Below are 23,985 nucleotides of genomic sequence, written 5' to 3'. Positions count from 1 at the left end.
AGAAAAATTAATTTCATGGATGCAGAGACAATACTGATGTCATCAAGCGGAGAGGAGAGGAGCAGTGCGCTGTTAACTCCTCCCTGCCTGGCCTCCATTAGGAGCAGATCACTCTTTAGCATCGCTTCATCACTTCATTTCACTGCCAGGATTCAAGCAAGTGGACTAAATACTAAATACAGACAACAAAACACCACACTTAGCCTTGACAGATTTTTCCTATCAATTTATCCCATCGCGAAAAACACAAATTATCCTGCAAGTGTGTGGTGAAGTAGCTGAGCTGTGTGCACGACGGCATTCCCATGTGTCTGCTGCATCTCTGAGAGGACCGAATTCACTGAATTATGTCTTGAAACACAATCTCATCCTGCATCTCAGCATGCACGCCTTGTTAGTAAAAAGTCTCATAACGAATGACAGTGTGAAGAGTAGTACTGGTCCGCGGGGAGCTGGGTAGAGCCAAATTGCGTTTCCTCAGCCCAATATGCCTGGATAGCACAGGCAGCTATGCATGAAGGCTGGCTAGCAATGAGAAGCATGAAATTATCTGAGGAGGGAGAGGTGCAGGGAGTGACAGCCACAGAGGAGGCGGGAGAGAGGGGGGAAGATGTGTACATACGCCGTATATGTTTCCCAGTGATGCTGTGAGTTGAGAAAGAAAGGCAGACAAAGAGAAGCCAGATAAGAGGCTGTTGTTAGGCGGCCGACCGGCGTGCTTTTGTGTTTGGCGCAATGCACATAATTGCTCCCTCTCCTGCGTTGTCCTCGGAGCTGGCGATCGGTGTGCCCTCTACGTTTGACACCAATATTTACACCACACACAAACACATCGGGGTGCTCGGAAACACACCCGCAACCCCAATGCGCGCGAGGGGGGAAAAAGTTGCCGAGTGTTCGGTTGGTCACGGCCAGCACAAAGACGTCGTTAAGAGAAGGGAGGAGGGGAATCGAGGAGAAGAGAGGATGGGAAAAGGGAGGGAGGGAGGAGAAGGCGAGAGGCTGCTTCATCTGTCTCAAGTGAGATTGGGGTCGTGGGGTCGCCGGAGCCCTTTTCCTTCGCCGAGACTGGGAGCTAAAGAAGCCGTGGAGAATGGGGGGAGGAGGAGGAGGAGGAGAAGAAAAAGGAGAAAACCTCAATGACAAAACGAGATGCGGCTGACATGCCTGTGACACGCCATTAGAGAATGAAAACAAATAAAATGCAATCGTCTGCAAACAGTCGAGGAAGCACGTGTGAAAGAACACACACTGCAAATTTGCCAGTCAAATCTCCTGCCAGGATGCAGTTTTCCCAGACCGAAATCATTCAGATTTCCACTGCAGAACAAGAAGAAGACACTCTTGGATCAAAAAAAACAAAACATAAACATGCACAGATTCTGGTTTTCCATGAGATATTCTGTAGCGTTCTTCAAGTCTAGCCAAAGATTCAAATTTACTGTTCACACATGGACCGTTTTTACATGTGCTGAGCATGTGTTTCCTTTAATCAGTTGACAAAATTTTGCTTCAAATCAGCAGTGTTCCGCCTGAAAAAAAAAAGTTTCTCACTGGGTAGCGAATTCATTGAAAAGCCTTTAGGTAGGTGGTACAACTATTGCTTTGAAACCAATGCAAATGAAGTGCTTTCAGGAACGAGCAGAGGCACCCACATCATCTGTTACTGATGTGGAGAAGTGAGAGCCTTTGCTATATTCCCACTCTTTTCTTGTCTGTCAGTTCTACTCGGCGTAACCCTGGGATAGCGGAGGGCCGCTGAAAAAGCCCATTTCATCTAAGGGCCATGGTGGAACGAGAGGAATGCGCTCCCTCTCTAACTTCGCCAGCCCGCAGAACCCCATGGAGAGATGCTATTACACAACCAAATGAAAGCGAGAAAAAATGGGCAGGGGGGGAGCAAAATAACAATAACTCTATCTGCCCCAAAGAGAGAGACCAGGCTATTAGAGTAAATGTGCTGCCCTTTTGCTTCCCACGTTTCCCGGTGCCGAGCGGAAATGCTGGTATTAAATATGCAGCATAGATTCCCCCCTTATTCAAGGAAATCACCACCTTTGCTAATGGAATGGTATTGGAGAGGAACTGCTTTTCTACAGCTCGGATAATTATGGACGAGGTCCCGTATCGCCAAGTGTGTTTATGAATTAGCAATGGTTATTCATGATATTGTGCTCAGAGTAGGGTGAAAATACATAAGTGAATACTAAGCGAGCAGACCAACACAAACGATGCTAAAGGGTCCTGAGGGGGCTTTCTCCGCCATCCATTAGTCTCCCCTGTAAGGCAAAGCTTAACGAGCTCCTCAGGCTGGGAGGCTGGCCATTGAATGAGCGGGAGCAGCGTAAATTATGAACACGAACACATCTAAAGCAACACCACAATGCGTCCCCTTCCTCGTTACTAAGCCCTTCTCCATCCGTCCTGCTTGATTTTGTTTGGCACTCCTGGTACAGAGGTGTAGCACTCCAATAAAAACGTCTCTCATCAAGGAATTAATAGATTGCAATTCTGCTGTATCTAAAATAAGGAAGTTGTCAAACTAGGTCACCCCTGTGGTGCAGTTAAAGAGGTTCCCCACTAAAAACAAGGATTTACATTCAGGCTGTTTGTTTTGGAGCATTGCCCAGTCCCCCAGGGCGGAACCATCCGTATTTCTCCTGCGGGTGATCCATCACTTAAAAACAGAAAAAAAAAAAAAAACACAAATAACAAACAGATATCCTGACCTTCCTTCCTCAGGCAGATATTAGATACTCATTAAAAGTCACCTGAAACAATCTGAACCTAATTGATTTCATTATCGGACTCGGCACGACACGCGAGGCCCCCACGTCTGATAGCTCAGCTGGAAATTTACAAAGTTAATTAGAAAAAAATTGATTTTCATATCATTTTTTTTCCCCCCCTCCGCTCAGCCTCCGTAAAGTGACATGGAGAGAGGTCTGCTGATGCGCGGCGGCAGCGATGTTCAGTGTGGATGGGAACGCAGCGGGTTAGAGGCTTGAGCATTGTAAGTGGAGTCGGGAAAATTTATTCCTGCTTTCAGTGGTAATGGAGCAACGTGTGTGTGCATGTGTGTGGCTATGACAGATTGTGTAATAGCATGTTAATGCGGTGTTCATTCCCCCAAACCCCAACACACTAATATCTCTTAATCTCTTGACCTTTTGTATGCATACTCTCAAACACGCACCATCTTGTTTTTCCCCAAACCTCCATATAGCGGTCAAGGCAGCAGCAGCAGCAGATATGGCCTTAATTTTCTCCTGTAATGAATGTATGCCTTCATTCTTCCACCCCGCTGCGAAGGCTTCCCCAGAAATGGTCTCCTTGACTTGGGTTGGAGGCCTTTGAAATAGGCTTCTCTCCCCCCAACAGCCCCTCTGGGTCACCCTCTGGGAGGCCGCAGGCTCTGTCAGGCCTACCATCTCCTGGGCCCTGACTGGGAATCAATCACCGAAGTTGGCTGGGAACATGAGGTGGGGGAGCCAGGTCGATCAATGAGAGGCTCCAGGCCTATGGGAGCCCTGATGCATGGCCTGACTCCACATACACACCTCTGACTCGCACTGAACTCCACCATTTACTGCCATTATTGCTGAGCCCCAGGGCAGCTGTGTTTACGGTGCCAGATCATATGAATAACATATGACTGGGAAAATTGAGTGATATTTGCAGTTAAAGGGCCTTAATTAGATTTCAACAAGATCATACTGAAAATGACTGTCCATGTTGATCCTCTGTACTCCCCGGTACGAACAAATTGAGTTTTCATTGGCCTCATATGTTTTGGCTTATATGTGAGGAATTTAGAAAACGGTTAAATCAAACTGCTATAAATTCAGCATTTGTAACCACATACTGAATGTGTATCAGAGCACTCCGGTGTGTAGCCAGAATAAGTACCCTGATGATGAGTTGTTTTACACACCAAACCTTGACCGACCTTTTATGTTCAGGTTTTTATTAAAGGCCAGACATGTTAAAGGAATGCGTATATTTCCCAGGAGAGGCAACAGATCCTTGGCTGCAACACACAGATTTCACCATGTGTCTAATTCTGTGAAAGAAATCGTGTGTGTGTGTTCAAATGCCCTGTACGTATGATTTGAAACACCACAAGTAAAAATGATTTGGAAAACAAATGTGGAAACGATGGACATGAACGTGTGGGAACGTATGGATTCAGATACATTAGCAATAACCAACTGCAAACTCGCAGCACGTCTGTGAATGCCTGCCAGCATCAGTAAAACATGTGTGCAAGTATTTTGTGTGTATGTGTGCGATCAGTGTGTACCATCTGTGTCCAGATGTTGCGTAGAGAGCAGGCTGCGTGGACAGCCAGACAGTTGGCAGGCCTTCTGACAGGCCTGTGTTCCTTATTGATAGAGGGATCACAGAGACAGAGGAGTCAGCCGTGCTCAGCTCGACCACAATATTGTCCTCTCTGCTGTTATTCATCCCAGTCAGCCAGGAGAAAATGGGATGTTCTGAGCCAAGTTTATAGCTGTCAGATCTTGGCCAAATAGGAGTTGAATAGGTTTCAAACATTTGGAAAACAGCATGAGGAACGTTTGATTTGTCATACAGATGCAGCCAGATTCTTGTAGCAGAGCTGAAGAATTCGATTGTATTTCAGTTCTGAAAAGGGTTGTTTTTTTTTTTGACGCCGTTGCTAATAAAGCTGAACCTGAAGTGCACAGTCCAACGCAGCCGGGTGAACAGCAGCAAGGGCCAACATGTTGGTGGAGTGGTTAGACTGGTTCCCGACTGTTGTGGAAATATTAAAGCTGTTTGAATAACTGCTGCTGCTCCAGATTTGCGCTTAAAAATTGCCTCAATGTAAAACATGCCTATGACACTATGAATTAAACTTTCCTGCATAGAATTCCTCTACTTTTTTTTTAGTCTTTACAAAAGGCATCCGTTGACTGTTTAGTTTCCATTACTGCCTTGCAAAACTGTCTCCCTGACCTCGCACCACGTGCCATCTTTCTTCCCGAACTCCTGCCAGAGTTATGGAGCAGGGCCGACGTTTATGGAGGGCAGACCCTTTTCCAAGAGCTTTGATCCAGAAAGTTCTATAGACTATAGTTTTGCAGGGGTCATCCAAGAGGAGCAATGTGGGCAGCAGCGTGTGTAAGTGAAAGCACACTGAGCTGCTCTGCTTTACGGAGAACCCTCAGTGCAGAGGCGAGTGCAAAAAAGGGCCTTGGAGGATTTCAGGGGTTATAAGGTGCATGTTAGGTGTGTGCATATGTGCAGGTGTGGGAATGAGGAAAATACACAACGCTAATCCATGAGAAGAAGGAAAAAAACACAGAAAACAGTGAATCGGACCCCAAATTTCATCAGGCAATATCACGGCTCTCATATCTGTCATCTCTCTTTCATCAAACACCTCCGTCCCGTATACAAATTATTCATGCCAGCAGCTAAATGTATTCATACCATTCTGTTTACTTTATTACTCCACTTTTATTCTGCTCTTTTCCCCACATTTGTTTACAAGAATAAAAGCCTACTCTGACAGAATTATCCCTCTGCACAACAAAAATAAATCACAGCGCTTGCACACACATCATTCACATTCAAAGAGCACAGCTAAATTATAGATGGCCCCTTTCTCCCCAAATATGCATTTCATTAGCATTTCCTTCGCCTGTTGTCTTTTTTTTCCCTTCTGCCCGCCTGCACACACGGCCCACGGATGTGTGTGTGTGTGCGTGTGTGTGTGTGTGTGTATGTGTGGGTGTGTGTATATGACTGGAGAATGGGAACAGACTTGCAGCAAAGCAGGACGCGTCCCCTTTCCCAAGCCTAATTTAGGATTCAATTACAATACTCTTTAAAAAGCGTCGACTTCGCAATTAATTATTTTAAGATTAGCCTGACAGTAATGGGCCTCCCACCGACGCCAGCGAGCGCAAGACTGTCCGCCTGCACCCCAGGACCACTCTGTCTCTTCACACTTACATATATATATATTGTCTATACCTTCCTCTTTCTCTCCTCATCCCCTTCCACCTCTCCTTCACAGTCTTTGCCCACCTTCTCTCCATCTTCCTCTCCTGAAGAAACAAGAGATAAATCTTCCTCCTTCTCACCTTCATCTCCCTCCATCCATCCTCTCTCTCTCTCCGTTTTTTCTTTGCTACCTCCTCTCGTTGTTACACTTTGTTTCTTTCCATGTTGTTTTTTCCTCCCTTCATTACTTTGCATTGTGCTCTGATCTCCTTGGCGGTTGTCATGCAATTGATATTGCTTCAGTACAGCGGACTGCTTTTTATGAGCCACAAGGGCCTTCTCCCACGTCCTCCTGCGTCCCCGGGAAACGTTGACGGATGAGCCCCACAACAATGCGCACTGGCACATAGACACTCGCGGCCCGTGCGCACATGCACAACCGTCTGTCACTGCTGCTGCCAGGCGCAAGCGAAAAAAAACACGCCGCCCTCCTCCACCCGCTTTGATTGGAGCCAAGCGAAGCATTTTTTCCTCCTCCTTCCTCTCTGCCGCTGCTGCTTTTCCTCCCCAACCTACACCACCACAAGCAGCAGCAAACCCCCACCCCACCTCACCAAACCCTGTTTCCCCCCCCCCCCCCCTCTTCCCCCCTCTTTCCTTTCCTCGTCTCGGAAATGAATGTCATCATCCATCCCCTTTCTCCCTCCGCCGCAACTCCCACCCGTCACCCCCCGGGCAAACCTGAGCCGAAGCCCCCGATTCTGTTTATTTAAATATTTGATATGTAAGCAGTCATAAAATAAATGTCAGAAGAGGGAAAGGGAATGGATATGCGGGGTGTGGAGAACGAGGCCATTACGGGTAATGGTTTCTGATGTATGTCGCACCCCTCACTGTAACCCACCTACCCCCACCCCCACCCCCTCCTCACAAACCCTGCACATGACAGAGGCTGGAGAAGCAACAGGGGAGTAGATGGAGCAGAGGCTTGAATGTGTGTGTGTGTTACGAAGGTAGCGATGCAACAGATACACACACAGTAACACACTTGTTCGACTAGCGATATGGAAAATAGGTCCTCCCATGCACAATTGACTTCTAATACATTGTATACTCCTCAAACCATCCATTTACCAGGCATTGCAATTTCAGGGGCCCTGAAAGCAGCACTTTGCCAGCACTTTATAAAATACCTTAAAAAAGCTTCCAGCCTTTACAGATGCTACCTTTCACTAACTGCCAATTCTAACATGTCTGCTAAAGTGACAACTCAGCCATGTTTCTGGGTTGAACATTGAACATTGCTTTATTGACTTGCCAGGATTTCCATGTTGGACAACAAGACCCGGTGCTGCCTACTGTTTACGCACCCCGCCACCAATGTCATTACGCTCACGTGTAAGTCTTCCTGCTAGCGGCACCCAAAGGATTACACGCCTGTGACAATTTCACCCAAGAACTGATAAAAATAAATAAATTGGGAGGTAGGTGGGGTGAATAAATCAAGCTGAGAAAGAGAAAAAGAGACAGAAGTAGAGTACAGTGAGAGTCTCTCGGCGAACAACCTTGAGTTTCTCCTTGATCCTGAGATGCTAAAATAGTGCAGATCAGCACAAAAAAAATCCCCAATTAAGAACAAAAATCATCACAAAATGTTCATTAGCGCTGATGGTGTATTGGCTTGGCATTTCAGGGCCTTTAATTCGCAGACCTTTGCCTAACAAGCTCCCTGGCCACACCAGAGGGCTGCAGGAGGCAGAGTGACATCACATCAGGAGTCAAAAGTCAAAGAGAGGTGTTGCCAGCTATTGACCTCGTCACCTCTAATTGCTCAAACGTGCCGGATCCCCCTGTGATTTTCCCATCTGTCAACACGCAGGAATGTCTGCAAGGATACACATGTCCGGCTTTGCCTTTATAATGTACATGGAACACACACGCATGCACGCCAACCATCCCCCTCAACTCCACCTGTAACCTTAGCATTCATATTCACACATACAGAAGCAAATTCCCGTGATACTGATACACAATTAAACACTCAACACCTCCACTCACTTGCCACACGTTCCCATTATACTGATGACACACCTCTACTCAATCAGACACTGTGAAAAATAATGTTTGGGATCAGTAAAACACATTAACTCAACAGTCTGCATCAGTCCTTTTGAGCTATAATAACTTCTAATGAAACTGTGTTAAAATCACAAACTACACCGAGTCAATGTGATTAGCTTTTCCTCTACAATCTAAGTTATTTTTATTCTTAACCATCCACGACTGTCCTGGAACGTTAAGATTCAGGGGAGGACTTGAAATCTTGAGCTCAAGGTGAAGAAACATGAAGTTATCAAGCCAATTTTATGAACTCACCTCAACTTATATTTAGTTTGAAATCAACTAACGAAGGAATTTGAGTTTAAATTACACACAATATTAAGTTGATGCAATTATGTCAACCCAGTCCATCAAAATAAGGTTTATCTAAATCAGTAAATTAGATTTTTATTTAATCTAAGTGGCTGAATAGGTCCCTGAAATAAATTTTAGAGTGTATAGACACCTTCTCATATATGTGATCACACTGTTATAACTACTTACCCTCCCAGCACAGATCTATTATCACCTTCCCTAACTAGGGTCATGGACAAAAAGTCACATTTCCATACATATATACCTAAAACTCCTTCACACACATGCCCCCTGCTCCCCTCTGCCCCCTCCAGAGTCCGGGTCAGTGTGCCCTCCAGAGCGCCTCGCCCTCTCCGCTGTTAATTACCACTAATTGGCCCTGCTCGTTTTTCCCCCTGCTATAATGGAACCATTCATCTTTACTACTTAATGAGTAGGCACTGTAGTCACCAGCCAAGGTCACCCGCAACTGGCATCCAAAAGACAGAAAGACAGACACTTGGAAACAGCTGAGGGAGGGCAAAAAAAAAAAAGAGACAGAACAGCAGCGTGAGACAGAGATGGTTGTCAATGCTTTAAAAATACTGAGGAGAAAAATGTGAATTTGCAGAAGTTTCCACACATGACTTAGCTTTTTGGAATGTGGCCAGTGTGTTGAGAGAAAGAGAAAAAAAAAAAGGAAAGAAAAAAGCTGAGAAATGTCTGGGGGCTGAGGGAGTCTGCAGTGTCCAACAAAAACCACAACACACACAGGGAATTTCCAAAGACAGACTAATTAAAATATGCGAGTGAAAACAATGGATCCCTCAAAACAATGCTGAAAGTGCAAACCAGTACAGTCAAACCGAGTTATAAATATAAAAATGTGTTTTTCAGAATGCATTAAGAGCCTCTTCTCTGGCTTGTGCACACATAATTATCAAAACTATCACCCCGACTGTCAGCACAGACTCCAGCCCCAGCGGGTGAGAGGGCAACATGTTAGCCATCTCACCCACCATAAAACATCTAATTAACACTGAATGCTTTAAATATTAGTCCAGCGGTTGTTTTGTATTTATTTCTGTGCTGATTCAAACGGATAATAAGTTACTGCTGTAAAAACCGGCCCTATTACCTCACAAAATAACCTTGCAGAATTATGAATATTTCGATAATAAGGCCCAGGAAAGCTATTGTTAAAATCCCAAACTGACAGTGGAGTAAATCTGGAGAAAAAAAATTACTTTTTCATCGGGAAAATTAAAACTCCACAGGCGGTCTATAATTGTCTGATTCCAATAAACTGTTACCAAATCAAGTGTCTGAATAAGCAGAAGTTTTCTCAAAGTGTTCACACAGGCAGCCAGGGGCCAGCAGGTAAGATAACACAACAATATCTTCACACTGTGACCGTTGTTAGATGCTGGTCTTTGCCTAACAAATAGGCATATCTTTGTGGACTTTTGCTCTTTCTGCAGTGTCTCCATTCAGCCTCATGCAGCGTGGTGGAAGCTCGAGCAGTCATGTGCTCCTGCAGAGCTGTGGCGATCAGCCCAGCGCGGCAATGTTTGTAAATGGGACAGTCTTCTATGGATTATGTTAATGTGGTATTCCACGCTCCCCTCTGGCATGTGTCTGACATTACAGTAACCTTTGCATGTTTAGCCAACAGTAACTATGGATGTTCATTGAGCAGGGAGGCGCACACGCGTGCGTGCACTTAGAAACCCCACGGAAACACGCGGGCACAGTCGCGCAGGAGAGATTAACTGTGCACAGCAAACATCTGCTCTCGCGATCCGTATTGATATCCTTTGCAGGAATTAACATCTTAAAGAAATAAGACATTTAAACTCTAAAATAAAGTTCACTTGCGTCGTCAATATCCGATCCAGTTCATCCGGTTTGTGTCGAAGGAGTGGCTGGAATGTAGAACACAAGTCTGACCATATCATGGAGGTGCCAGAAATGAGAGAAACACCAAGAGTGAATTCTCTGCTCTGCACTCACTGCAGGAAACTAAAATTCGAGCACAACCTCTCATCCCACATACGGTGTCTCCAGTGAGCAGTGTGAAATATGTGTGCGTCCACTGTGCATATGTCTCTGCACCGAGGAGGATGTGGTGTGAAGTTTGCTGAGATAAAATAGATCTAAATGAAGCAGCCTTCAGCCAGGAGTGACCACGAGTGTCCTGTGTGTGACCGGTGTCTATAAATTACCAGCATATTCCTACACACACACAGGATGAGCTGTGTGGGACTGGTAGGAGAATATGTTGTGGTGAGAGGAAATACATGGTTGACAAGTCAGCACAAAAGATCGATGCACACACATAAGTGTATGTTTAAGAGTGTGTATCAATGTATGTGTGACACAAAAGGACAAAATACATACACTGCCGTACAAAGGTTTGGGGTCACCCAGGCAATTTCATGTTTTCCATGAAAACACACTTTTATTCATGTGCTTATATAATGACACAAGGTTTGTTTAAACATCAATGAGCCTTTCAACAACATTAGCTAACACAATGTAGCATTAGAACACAGGAGTGATGGTTGCTGGAAATGTTCCTCTGTACTCCAATGTAGATATTCCAATAAAAATCAGCCGTTTCCAGCTAGAATAGTCATTTACCACATTAACAATGTCTAGACTGTACTTCTGATTATCTGAAAAAAATTACTTTTCTTTCAAAATAAGAACATTTCTGAGTGACCCCAAACTTTTGACTGGTAGTGTATATAATACGAGACTTGGTGAGAAAAAGAAACAATCCAAAGAAACCGACAAAACTCATTAATTGAGAATCGGCGCGTCGTCCGCGTCCCATCGTTTTTCTATTTTTGTCTCTCTGTGCTTCGCAAACGACAGACAGCGCCGTGCTGGTAGTGTTTGGTTGTTGTTTCTTTTTTTTTCTGCAGCTGAGCAAATGGTCCCACCATGCCAGTGCTGATTAGGATCAACTCAAACCACACAGCAAGATGTGCGACTGGAATCTACAGTCTGGTGGAAACTGTGAGAAGAGCAGAGGCTTTGATGTGTAAAGTGACAGATGACGGTGATGATGATGATGATTTTGATGATAATGGTTTTCTCACAGGCTTGTGAGAGGACGGCGGCGGCGTGCAATTCATACGTGAAGTCACAAAAAAACAAGAGCACGTGGGCTCCGGTGTGTTTTGCGGCACACTTTAAGATCCAATCAGTGAGTGTTTTCTGAAGAGTAGTTTAAAAAAAAAACACGGGCCTCGACTTTAAAAAGAAATCTGTGTGAGGATTCTGAAATCTTATAAATAAAGGAAACTCCCAAGATAATCTACCAATTATCCTCTTCTCCTCTCCTTTTGTTGTGCTGAACTGTTGGACCATTAGTTCTATTATACAGAGAAAAAGAACTAGAGTTCGATCAAAAAAATGTCACGCTGACTTCTTGAATTTTCATTAATTGCCGCAATCACCAAAATTGCAGATTTCAGGAGGGACTGTCGGGTGTGTTTTCCATTTGGACCGGAGAGGAGAAAAACGGGGGGGCCAGCAGTTACTGTAAGCAGGACAGTGTTTCAGTAGTAGCCCGCAGATCTGCTCAGTATTGTGTATAAATATTCGATAGGATATGCTGGCTGTCTAAATACCTCTGAACTGACTGCTGGTCCCTTGGGAGAGCGAGCTAGCTACTGAGAGCCAGGGATAGAGAGGCAGATAAAAGAGGAGAGACTGTATTTAGAGAGAAAACACAGAAAGAACAAAAAGAAAGTGAGCGCAATCAGTATAGAAGACCATCTGTTTAGAGAGTATATTTATCTACCATACATTTCCCCAGCAAATATAGAGGAGAAATAGCAAAGGAAGAAAGCAAAAAAAGAGAGACAGAGCACCCCCTCCTTTGGGATGGAGGGAGAAGGGGGGGGTCCTTCCATTCAGGAGCTCCACGTGGCTAATTAGCATATGTGAAGGTCAGGGTGGTGGCGTGGTGAGGCTGGGGCGCCACAAGAGCACCCAACACCACGACACCTGGCATCATGCCCGACACACACACCAAGAAGAAAGGAACTCAGTATCTATGTGTGTGTGTTGAGTGCCGACGACTCATAAATACTTCTTTTTCCTCACGTCGTTGAAGTGGGGTGAGATCCAGAGGGAGAGGATTTTAACTGTGCTGACATTTGCAAGAGTTCACATACTGATTCTCTCTCTCTCTCTCCCCCTCTCTCTGTCTCTGTACACTCGGCCAGGCCCATTCCTCAGAAGTCAGCAGGCCTCCATGTGACTCACTTCAAATATCGCCTACATTTCTGCATCTCCTGCCTTCCTATGCTTCCTCTGTCGAGCCGAGAGGACCGCAGCTCCGTCTACATGCATGTATGTCAAGGCAATGTATGATGCAGTGTGGTAAAAATCAATAGCAAAACCATGGAGATTATTCACATGTTAAAAGGGCTTCAGTTTTGCAGTGGTAACTATGCTGATAAAAGAAAAGCTTCCTTTGCTTTTTGGTGGAATCTTCCCTGTAAGGTTCATTGGGCTGTTCGTGTATCTAACAAGCACCAGACTGGTGATAAATCTGTTCTCCATAAAGCTGAAAAATGATACTGAAGTGATGATCGAATCAAGTCCAAAAGACCTTGGACTATTTCATCCATATTGGAGAAGTCAAATTCTCCCATATGAACAATTAACTTTCTTCCCCAAAACTGCTTTGGTTTTTATTTTTCTGCCCTCCCCTGACACAGGCAGTTCGGATAAGACAGCACTGAGAAACAGCTGACACAAAATCAACACCCGCTCGCAGCAATTAAATCCTTTCTTCGGGGCATTTACACACCAACCTTTGACTCCAGGGGACGATGTGAATGCATAGTGGGCTCAGACTCACACACACACAGAGGAAAAAAAACTACAATTATTTCATTAGCCAGCTAATAATACACAAGCTTATGACCAGTGATGCAACTGGACAGTTGTTTTTCCTTTTTTTTTCTTAAATTCTTATTATTTTTCAAAATCAGAATTAATTGGTGTTTTGTGGAAACCGCATGCAGACCAGGGATAACCCCGGCCTGCCAATTACCTAAGCAGTCTCCGCGTTTCATCCGAGGAAGATGAAAAACGCTGCGCGGGCCCTTATCGGACGCAACAGAGCAAATTAAAATTTCACTCTAGTGTTGCTAATCAGCACTGCGCTGGCTGGCCAAGACAGAGATGTAAACAAAACAACATAAACAAACGAGTGACGGGAGGAGGAGGTGGTGGTGGTGGTGGGGATGGAGGGGCGAGAGAGAGAGAGAGAGAGAGAGAGAGAGAGAGGCAACGTTGCAAGAGGGGCGGAGCAGTGGCTGGACCGCTTAGTGCTGACGAAGGGGCTTCAGCCTGCACACACAAACAGACACTCAAGGGCACACACGAGCAGGAGTAAAAATAAAGCAGCCAAACACACACACGCACACACCTGCACGCCCATTTCCTCACCGGACCCCATGGGCTGTCCGTCTGATGCAGAACATGTACCATAAATTAAATTCCAGCAGCCACAGTCAGGCCCATCACTACGCGCACGGCTCCCTGAGATAGCCGCATAATACAAAGTGACATTGATGCATTGCTCCCATTATAAAGTCTTTGTTCGTATCACACTAATAATTCATAAGAGAGAAATGTAAACAGTATGCACTGGAGAGCACTGCAACCAGGGATCATTTCAAGGTAAGCACACCAGCAAGGATGAGAATCGCTCGGGTCTTTGATATGCAGAGCTGCTGAGCTTTGATTTCAATCCTTAAAAAAAATAAAAATAACAAAACAGGCACAAAACACTGAGCATAATAGTGATAAATTAGTGGAAACTGTAGATATGCATTGTTTTATTAGGTCAGGTTTTAAAAGAGTCGCTGCTGTAATTATCTAAGCAACAGCACTATTTCCATTTTACTAGGCCCTCATTATTATCTACTAATTACTTTTATTGTTCTGTGTGTGTGTGTTCTGATTAGTGGATAACAGACGGATGCTTGTTACGTATAAGATGAGACCAAAAGTGTTGTTTCATTTATGTTGTAAACCTAAATAAGTCATTATTGCTGCACATATGCTGCGGCTGTGCTGTTGCTATAGGTGCAAGACGCACGTGAGGGAGGGAGAAACACAGATAGAGACAGAAAACTGGCAGCTGACATGTAAACAGGCAGACACACATTCAGGCAGAAGGTCATAAACCCAACACTGAGCATTGCCTCTTTTTCCCCCCTTTCTTTCAATCAAACACACCGCGGTAATTTGAAAAACTGGGACAATGTCAATTTCAGGAGAGTTTGACTCACACCTTGAAATATCTCATGCATCTCTGACACACACACTCACACACACACACACACACAGTGGTGGTGCTCTGTCTTCATTTTTGGTGAGTGGCCAGAGCAGTGAGTGTGAGTGAGTGAGGTGCGGAGGGGGTGGGGTGGGGGGTGCAAGCAGTGTAAATGAGGTGCACTCGTTTCGTTCACAGCTTGCTCCTGAAGAGAGGCAGTGGGGAGGGAAATTGAATTTGAAAGAGGGGAAACTGTGCCAACAGGTGACAGAGGCGTGCTTCGACCAAACGCACTCTGAAGTGAAGCGCAGTCATATCACGGGGCCAATTTGGAGGCAGTATTATGCACTACACCGCTCGCCTTTTTCACACAGCCTGTCAGCGCGCAGGAGAGCAGTGCTGCCGCTCCAAATATGAATTAAACATAGGGCTTTTGTAGCGTGAATATACTGCTGCTGAAATGTTGGTAGAGTCAAGAAAAAACAGAGGAGCACATGCACTTACTCCTCAAGTGGAAAACTGCACTGCAAAAAAAAAAAAAAGGGAGAGGAAAAAAAGTGCAGCATAAAATGTTAAACACAGGACTTGTTTAGAGGGCTGAGGTGGTGGAATTATCTGCACTAAACATCTGAATATGAACAGTATAGTGTAAAACTGATTCATCAACACGGCCTCCATACACACACATTTAACATCCAATCTACTCACAGTCAGTATTAATTAATATACCAAGGAGTTGGGTTACTGTGGGGTTTCTGGTGACAAACTTATCAGCGCATAATTTGCTACAATCAATACAGCAAATCCTCCCACGCTCCAACATTCCCTCCATTTCCTCAGCATCCAACGCAAATTGCCTTTGATTGAAACAATGTAGGCTAATGAACTGCTTTTGTTTCGCGAGAGGCAGATAGCATAAAGCTACGCTCAACCACCTTGCCCTCCAGTCGTCCAGATGTGCCATCCAGCAGTGCGCATAATTTAGTGCATCAAACGCAACCGCAGAATAATGGCTGTTCTGCACAAATGCTGCCATGTTTTGGTTCAGAGTTCGGATCTGGCAGCTCGGCCTTCCCCTGGCTGTAGGTCTGCACGCTGCTGACAGCAGGAGAAAAGAAAATGATGCAGCACAGGGTTTTGGGGGCCACCTAAGGATTCGTGAATGCAGCCCCCCAAACAGACAGAGGAATAATTAATAACACTTGCTTCACTATTACTACTGAAGTCCCCTGGAGGAAGGCAGTGAACCCCAGCTGCAGCAGTGAAAGTCAGCTTCAGGGGTTGTTGTGTAAAACTGTGGGTGAAAGAAGTGACTCCTATAAGATTGCACTGCATTAATATAAAATGTAAAAAACACAAAAAATTAAAGCCATTTACCAAAAGTGTGTTTTGTTGTGTGAAATAGAGTACATAAATGTAGACAATCCTCCATTTACTAAAACTAAATATTAGTTTCTTCTTTAAGGACTAACGTTGCAGCCTTTTGTCTGTTCAGTGTGGAAAAAAATGAGAATAATTATCAAGAGCATCCTAACCTTCATAAAACTTCAATTATTGTATTGGACGGCCTCCAAGTCTGGAGTATTCCCATAAGACTTGAATGCAGCATCATACAGCGCCACGGCCAAAGATCCCTGCAAGAATCCTCCTGTTTTCTTTTTTCTCTCTCTCTCTTCTTTTTCTTTTTTTTTTCTTTCCTGAATGCAGTCTGCCCAGCGGGGCCACAGGGAGCCAATCAGATGGCAGACTGGGTGTCAACTGTGAGCCAGGAGTACGCAGAGCTTTAAGCCAGTTTACCTCCACTATTCAAATTCCGAACAGAGCTGCTGCTGCACGGGAATAAACGAGGCGCACAGAAGCGCTCCGGCTCGACGCGGAGCGCACGGAGAAGGACACGCGGTCGTTCTGCGGCCGCGGTGTCCGTTTGACATTTCAAATCACAATAAACAAAGAGCAGACGGGAAATATTTGCGCTCTTTCGCGTTTGTTTTAAGCATTTGTGTACATTTTCTATAGGATTGTGTCACTTTTTTTGCGTCGAGCGCCTCGAACACAACACGTCCTCAAAACAGGGCGTTTCTCAACGTGTCTGAAACCACGTCTGCAGAGAGGTGAATCTAACAGGACTGTTTTTAAATCTAAATTGCAAATAAAGCAGCACAGAGCAACACACAGCTAATGTCTGAATTATTAAAATGTGGTGACATGAGTCTCTAAAGCAGTCTGTTGATTAATGTGGGATAATTCAGAAGATTCTTTTTGGAAATAAATGCGTTTCTTCTTTTTTTACGCACGGTTTGATCTGACATTGAAAGTGAGAATTATGCGCAGTAGCTTCTCTTCTGCGTAACCCCCCTTGATAAGCATGTAACTTTCAATAATTCTCCTCTATACACTCGTACACATCTCACGGTATTTCTGATCCACACACAACATCTCATTCTGAGTGACACCGCGGCGCGCACCGGAGCGCCTGAGTGAACTTTCCAAAAACTCACCTGCGTCCTGCCGAGGCCTTGCCCTCCGTTGCCGGGGTTAACTGAGTGTGGATGGTTCCTCTGTTGCCCTCCCCAGTGGGCCGAGCCGGCTCCATACTGGGGCCCCACGTCCTTCCCCAGGCCCATGCCGGCTTGCTGCTGCGCCGTGGGGCCGCTATAGTCTTGATAGGCACCACCGTAACCCCGCATCATGGGGCTGGGGGAGGTCAGCAGCTGGTTGAGGGTCGGGGTGGCCCCTGATGGATGCTGCTGCTGCTGCTGTTGCTGCTGACTTTGTCCCGGGAACCTCTGGAAGCCACCAGAAGTTGCTCCCAGGGGAGACTTGCCGTGGCTTGCTGAGGAGTTGGTGCCCATCATTATGTTCCCAGGCTGCCGGCATCCTGAGGGGCCCATCATCCCGTAGGCCCCGCCGCCGTAGCTGGCCCGGTACGGAGGGTACTGGTTGTACTGGCTGTTGTGGTACCCTGCTTCGTGGGAGTTCTCTATGCTGTTATGAGCCGAGGAGTGTGTTATCCCTATCCCACTGCTTTGTTGCTGCTGCCCGCCATGTTGCTCATAGCAGGGCCTTGGAGTGTAATAGTTGTTATTAAACTCGGAGTTGTTGCTCGGTGGCCCCAAGTTAGAGGAGTGCTCGTACCTGGTGCCCATCATCCTCTCCGAGGGTTTACAGGTGAGCTCTCCCTCACCTTTCCCTGGCATGTGCTGCTGCTGTGGCTCCTCCTGGCCCCCCAACAGGTTCTCTTTGCCGCCGTGGTGTTGGTGATCCATACTTCTGTCCCCCCGGGGCACCTGGCCGTTGTTATTGGCGCTGTTGTTACTTTGGATCTGCCGCTGCTGATGTGGCGCAAATTGGCCGAATTGCGGCGGCGGCTGCTGCTGCTGCGGCGGCTGAGACTGAGGGGGATCTCCGCTTCCCACACATTTCAGCTTGTGGTTCGCGATCAAACCCGTTTCCATCGAGGAAGTGGTTGAATTAGTCGACGCCGAGGCAGACGTGAGGTTATTCCCAGCCTTGTCGTGGCCGTCCGGAGCGCTGTGAGTCGTGGAAGTTGAATGGACCATGCTGAGCTCGTTTCGGCGGTGATGGTCTACATTATTCAGAGTCCCATCTCCAGCACCCAGCATCGGTCCACTTCGCTGTACGGTCCCTCCTCCTCCGGATTTCCCCGAATTGAGCTCCGGACCCAAACCGCCGGATAATTTCTTATTTTTGTTATTAGTTCTGGTCGGAGCCGATGCCACTTGCGCAGCCATGGTCACTCCAACATTTCAGCGCGCAGTGACAGCAAGCCCCGACCAGCCCTGCGCGCAGAAAATAACACAAGAGGGGAAGAAAAAACACAAGCTGGGAGGTGAAAAATATTTTCAGTGGAAAAGCAAGCTTTGTTCTAGCGCTGGTGTTGCTGTGGTGGTGGTGGAACGGTGCGTCAGTAAGGCTTCATGTTGAAAGTTTCTCTGCCAGGTTTAAACGAAACTTTTTTTTTCTTCCCCCCTCCGCCTCTCCTCCATCCCGGTTCTCAGTAATATGTAGCAGCGTCTCCCGGAGCCCTTGTGGCCCAGCATGGCATGAGAGAGAGCGGGCTCTACCAGCTTATCCACCTCCAGGGCTCCGGCGCGCCTCACATGTAAAATCCGGACTGGAGTAGCGAGCCATTACGCACGCTGCATTCTCATATTTCTATGCTTTACTTCGCTTTGTGAGTTAATTTCACATCCACCCAGATACACTGATGTCCCAGTATGATTTGATAGCATACACATTCCTCTAATGTCATTACAATGTCGAGATTTCTCCTAATAGCAGCTCAGGCAGCCAAGAAAGGACGAATTCCGTTCATTTAAAGCTGGATTTACTCCCAAACAACCGTGACTGGTCGAGAAATGCCAAATTACGCACGCACCTTTGTCTTCCACTCCACACTGGTCATTGAAATGAACACACTAGCACATGTTAAGTTTGCCTGGGCGAGTTTCTACGCCTTTATCCAGGTCTGATTTTCCCTCTCCCCACCCTCTCTGTCCCTCGGCTCAAGCCAGTTCTCTGCAGCTCTGACAGCAGTCGGACACGCAACCACAAGCGGTGCGCAATAATGTTGCCATCGGAATAAGAATGTAATCGCACTTTATAACTGCTATAATGCTGTAATATCAGTGCACAGTTTTCATCCCCGACACGCTCCAATCACTTTCTTTTCAGCCTGAAAATGACTAATGTTCCCCTTCAACAAAGGAGCACACAGCAATCCTGTAATAAGAGGGGAACCATGGCAATATATAATAACTATTAATCTATAGGACTATTCGGTGTGAAAGCAGATAGACATTCAGTGCGATTAGGTCACTATAAACTCCCTGTAAGTCTCCATAGGAATGTAATATGGATGAATATTAAAGCTATTCCTCATTAGAGTCTTATTTGAATGGAGGGTTACATCCTTTAATTTCCTTCATTGGATTTACTTTGTCAGAGACAGAACTTGCCTGAAATTATAATGAAATTTAAAAAAATTGAGGCAGAAGAGAAGAATCAACCCCAGGCTGCAGTGTAGGACCACACAAAACCAAAGTCTACAAGATATGCCATCCCATCAATGGTATTCAAACATGAATGTAAAATAGTGCTTAGTAAAGAAGCCAGGGTGTCTGTTGGGACTTGAATGAGCAGAGGGTCTGCTTTGATGAGATCAGATGCATTTGATCAACAGAGGGAGCTGCAGATGAAAGAGGGGTGGAGGGGAGGATGGTGGGGTGGAGGAGGGAGAGAGAGAGAGAGAGAGAGAAAGAGAGAGAGAGAGAGAAAGTGAGAGGGGTAGGGGGGTGGGAAGGGAAGGATATGTGGATGAGAGTTGTGCTGAGGATGGACCATGATAATGATGATGATGACTTGTGCTGGTGGTGGGAACAAATGTGAGGAAGATGATGATGATGCCGATGCCACCAGTGGAGGTGAAGATGACAGAAATGATGACTGCATGGGGCCGTGATGATCACATTGTTTGAACATAATTGTTGTTTTTCGGTCACACATGTTCAAAACAAGGAGGCACAATGCACTTTTGCCTGAACAGCACACTTGGTGTGTGGAGTGGGATAATACTAGGAGCCATGTCCATGACAATGGTAAGACCCCTGCTGGAGAGACAGCGTTAGTACAAGTTGGAGGTTCAAAAATAAATAAATAAATGGACGAAAATAAAAGTGAAATCATGTTGTGTTTCAGCAGGATATTGCTGAAAATTGGTAAAACCATCTCATGTCACACACACAAACACACACACAAACAAAAATCACAAAATTATATCACATGACAACAAGAGGCTTGATCCCACTTTTGCAAATGGAAGTTCGCTCATTGGAGACAAATAAAAGCGAGTGACATCCCTAGAAACCTCTCCCAAACGCATGCCTTTATGAGCCCATATGGCAGAGAATAAAAGCTATACCACTGCATGATCCAACTACAAAGTCCCCATGGAGTTTACCATTCAATGTGCTCAGGCCCCAGCCTATAGCTTCAACAGGACCAGATGGCTATTTATCTATAGGGCACCCTGAGAAGACATCACATTTACATCCTCTGAGTGTGTGTGCGTGTGTGTGAGAGAGAAAAGGTGACAGGAACCAGTGTAGACAAACATATAGACACAATTATATCTCCTTAAATGATGTTCTGCTGGATAAATGTCAAACTAACGCTCCGTCACCGGTTATGTGCACCTTTTCTGATTAGAACAAGCCTCATCCACACCCTTCTTGCTTTCCCTACTTTGTACACATGACGATTCTGGCTCCCATCAGCGTCCCAGATCAAAGCCTCAGCACTGATCTCATCTAGAGCAACACTAACGCTGACAGTGAGGGGACCTGGGGCATTAGCATATTCTATGATGGCGCCCGGCTTTTCAAGCCGTTGCCTCGGCTGCAGCTCTGGGTGTGCCGTGCTGTGGCTTTGCAACTCTAATTTCCCTCTCTCGCTCATTAAAAAAAGCCCACTGTTCTCCTATTAATTCGCAGACACACTGATCTGTTTGAATGGCGAGGATGGGTGTGTATGTGTGTGTGTGTGTGTGTGTGTGTGGGAGGAGGGAGGTGGAGGAGGGCAATGGCTCAGCGCATTTGCATTTATGTTTAATTTATAACCTTCAGGGGCCCCCTGATGCAGCAAGATTGAAACAATAACTCCAGACAAACACAGGGAAGAGAGGAGGAGGAGCCGGAGGAGGGTGGATGGAATTAAAAATATACAGATCTGGGATGGTATGTGCTTAGAATATGTGTGTTTGAGCATGTGTGGGTAAGGATGCTGTCGGTGTCTGTGTACCACGTGCATTCGTTTTTTTTTTGCGAGTATTCATTTCTGCATCTGCATCAAGGTGCATCTGAAACACACACATGCATACACACACACACACACACATTCGCTGACAGAGAGGCAGAGGTCTCCAATCCGCGGGGGAATAACATGCCACGGTGAGTGTCTGTCAGGAGGAGAGCTGGAGCCTGTTCCGGGGGAGTCTGCAGGGATCTCCCCCTTAGCAGCACAGAACAGCACAGCACAGCAGACAGCAGCAGCAGCAGCAGCACAAGCCTGGCCAAGCACAGAAAGTGGGTCAGACCAAAACACACACACACACACTCACATACACACACAGCTCAGATAGATGCAGCCCTAGTGTCACACTGTGGGTGTGTTTGAAAGAAAGAGGCAGAAAGAGGGTGCAGAGAGAGAATGCACAGATGATGGGTTGTGTAGATGAGACAGAGCATTGTGCTGTATTTTGCATTAGTGATGTTGAGGAGGAGGGGGGGGGTGTTTAAGATAAGGCATAGATGGCTAAGGAGTAAGAGGGAGCGGGGGGGGGGGGGGGGGGGGGGGGGCAGCTGAGACAAAAAACCCAGCCAGCCATTGTGAACACACCCTATGGAAGTGCATCAAATTGATCCATAGTCTTTTCATTTCAGGCTTGGGTAAATAACAGCATTTGCATTGATCATTCTGCAAAAACCAGGCAACGATGGGCTTGGGAGCGTATGGTATGTGTTTGGTTTTGTGTGTGTGTGTGTGTGTGTGTGTGTGTGTGTGTGTGTGTGTGTGTGTGTGTGTGTGTGTGTGTGTGTGTGTGTGTGTGTGTGTGTGTGACTGCTAACAAAACACATCTCTTATTCCTTTCTGCTCCTTGCGGAGTCGAGGGCCTCACCAGAGCCCTACAAACGGCTATGATGGATAAAATGTTTTCAAGCAACACTTCAGAAGAGTGGATGCTATTGTGTCCGCCTGTACACTGAAACACAGAATCATAGAATTCCCAGGACACCGCATGCTCTATTTATGTGTTATGAAAAACATGACTCAAAAGAAAACGGAAAACAGCCATGCTCTACTTTCACTGTCAGCTACCATGTGAAGTGTGAAGAGGAGGAAGAGGATGAGAGCGCGATGCAGACAGGGAAAGGAGAGTCGAGGAGAGTGATTTTCTTCATCCACAGATCCTATCCTGATGGTGACAGGGGACTGGGCTCTCAGAAACCCTCACACCCCCGTACCTCTATCTCCCCTTCCTCCCCCTCCTCTGATGCCTGTCACTGCTGCTCTCTGCCTCCCATCTCCTGACTTGGAGGAGTGTGTGAAGTGTCCCCCGAGAGGCACCGACTCAAAGACGGTATTTACAAGATCCACACTGAGCCCACTTTTAACTGCCTGTGAAGAACTTCTCCCGCCGCCTTTGATGTGCCAACCTAATGGGGAAGAGCTCGCCGGCAGTCATTGCATATGTTAGCGAGGCAACGTGAGCTAATCCGCTAGCATTGCAAGGTAGGCTTCATGCTGCTTGCAGTAAGTGAACACTTCAAATGCTGTACTGCTCTGGTGCATTGCTGCCCTTGGAAAAAAAATAAATAAAAAAATTCCCATCGGCAAACAGACGTTGACGTGATGCGTCAACTTTTACAGCAAATTAGCGGCAAGAAGTGGCAGAAGCAAAAGACTGCCTATTTCATAGTGGACTTAGCATATTTATGAGCGGATATGGATGTTTGCTGACGTGAGAATTGATGCTACACTTAAAAACTCAATAAAATGTACAAAATTTAAAAGCAGATTTTACATCCAAATTACTAAAAGTACAACAGCAGCTCCTACAGCAGCTCCCTTTTCATTTGGTTTGAAAAAAAAAAAAAATGGTGAAATGAATCAGAGAGCTTCAACAGAATCAGAGATGAGCAACATCAAGAAGGTAAGTAAGTCCTCCCACATCGGAGGAACCGCTACAGCCAGCAGCCGCTGCCCCGTAGCTGCTGGTGTTAACTGAAAGGTCAAAGGTCACACAGCTCATTTGGGGCCTCATTTGCCCGGTTAACCCGCGAATTCACACACGCTCACAAAATACACACACAGGCAGATATGCCGAGGTAAAAACACTGACGTTCGTCCAACTTAGCTTTGTCTTTAACAGCGGCAGCGAGAAGGAAGGCTTTCATAACAAACAGAGGCATTTGGAACGATTTTGAATTAGGCTAATTAGGTTTGTGTTTTGTTTGTTGTTCAGGAGGCATGATCAAAGTGATATTTCACCAATTTGTGTCAGCTCGGGAGGAGAGGAGGAAGAGTTTGGAGAATGCTGCCTATTAATCTCCTCAGGTTCGGCGCTCTGTGCGTTAGGGACGGTAATCAAAACAAGAGAATTATGAATAATGAAAAGTGTTGATCAGAAATGAAACAAAACAGTAGATTTATGTTTTATTAGGGGTTTATTAGTAACAGGATTGGACTCTACATGTTTTCTCCTACTTTCCTGTTTTCCACTTCTTTAAGGA

The 23,985-nt window shown here is 45.9% G+C and overlaps 1 protein-coding gene across 1 annotated transcript in view; it reads right to left on the bottom strand.

Moving 5' to 3' along the window:
- The window catches only part of LOC110961282 (AT-rich interactive domain-containing protein 1B-like), a 184,839-nt gene extending 165,696 nt beyond the window's left edge, over positions 1-19,143 (bottom strand). Inside the window, 1 exon segment of the mRNA XM_051957767.1 lies at positions 17,173-19,143. Within this exon segment, the coding sequence (XP_051813727.1) occupies positions 17,173-18,426 (1,254 nt within the window). The 5' untranslated portion in view covers positions 18,427-19,143.
- Between the last annotated feature and the right edge of the window lie 4,842 nt (positions 19,144-23,985).

This window comes from Acanthochromis polyacanthus, chromosome 1 (genome assembly GCF_021347895.1).
Source record: "Acanthochromis polyacanthus isolate Apoly-LR-REF ecotype Palm Island chromosome 1, KAUST_Apoly_ChrSc, whole genome shotgun sequence".
NCBI classification, from domain to species: domain Eukaryota; kingdom Metazoa; phylum Chordata; class Actinopteri; family Pomacentridae; genus Acanthochromis; species Acanthochromis polyacanthus.
The sequence above is the reverse complement of the archived record's forward strand: the minus strand, read 5'-3'. Positions and strand labels throughout refer to the sequence as shown.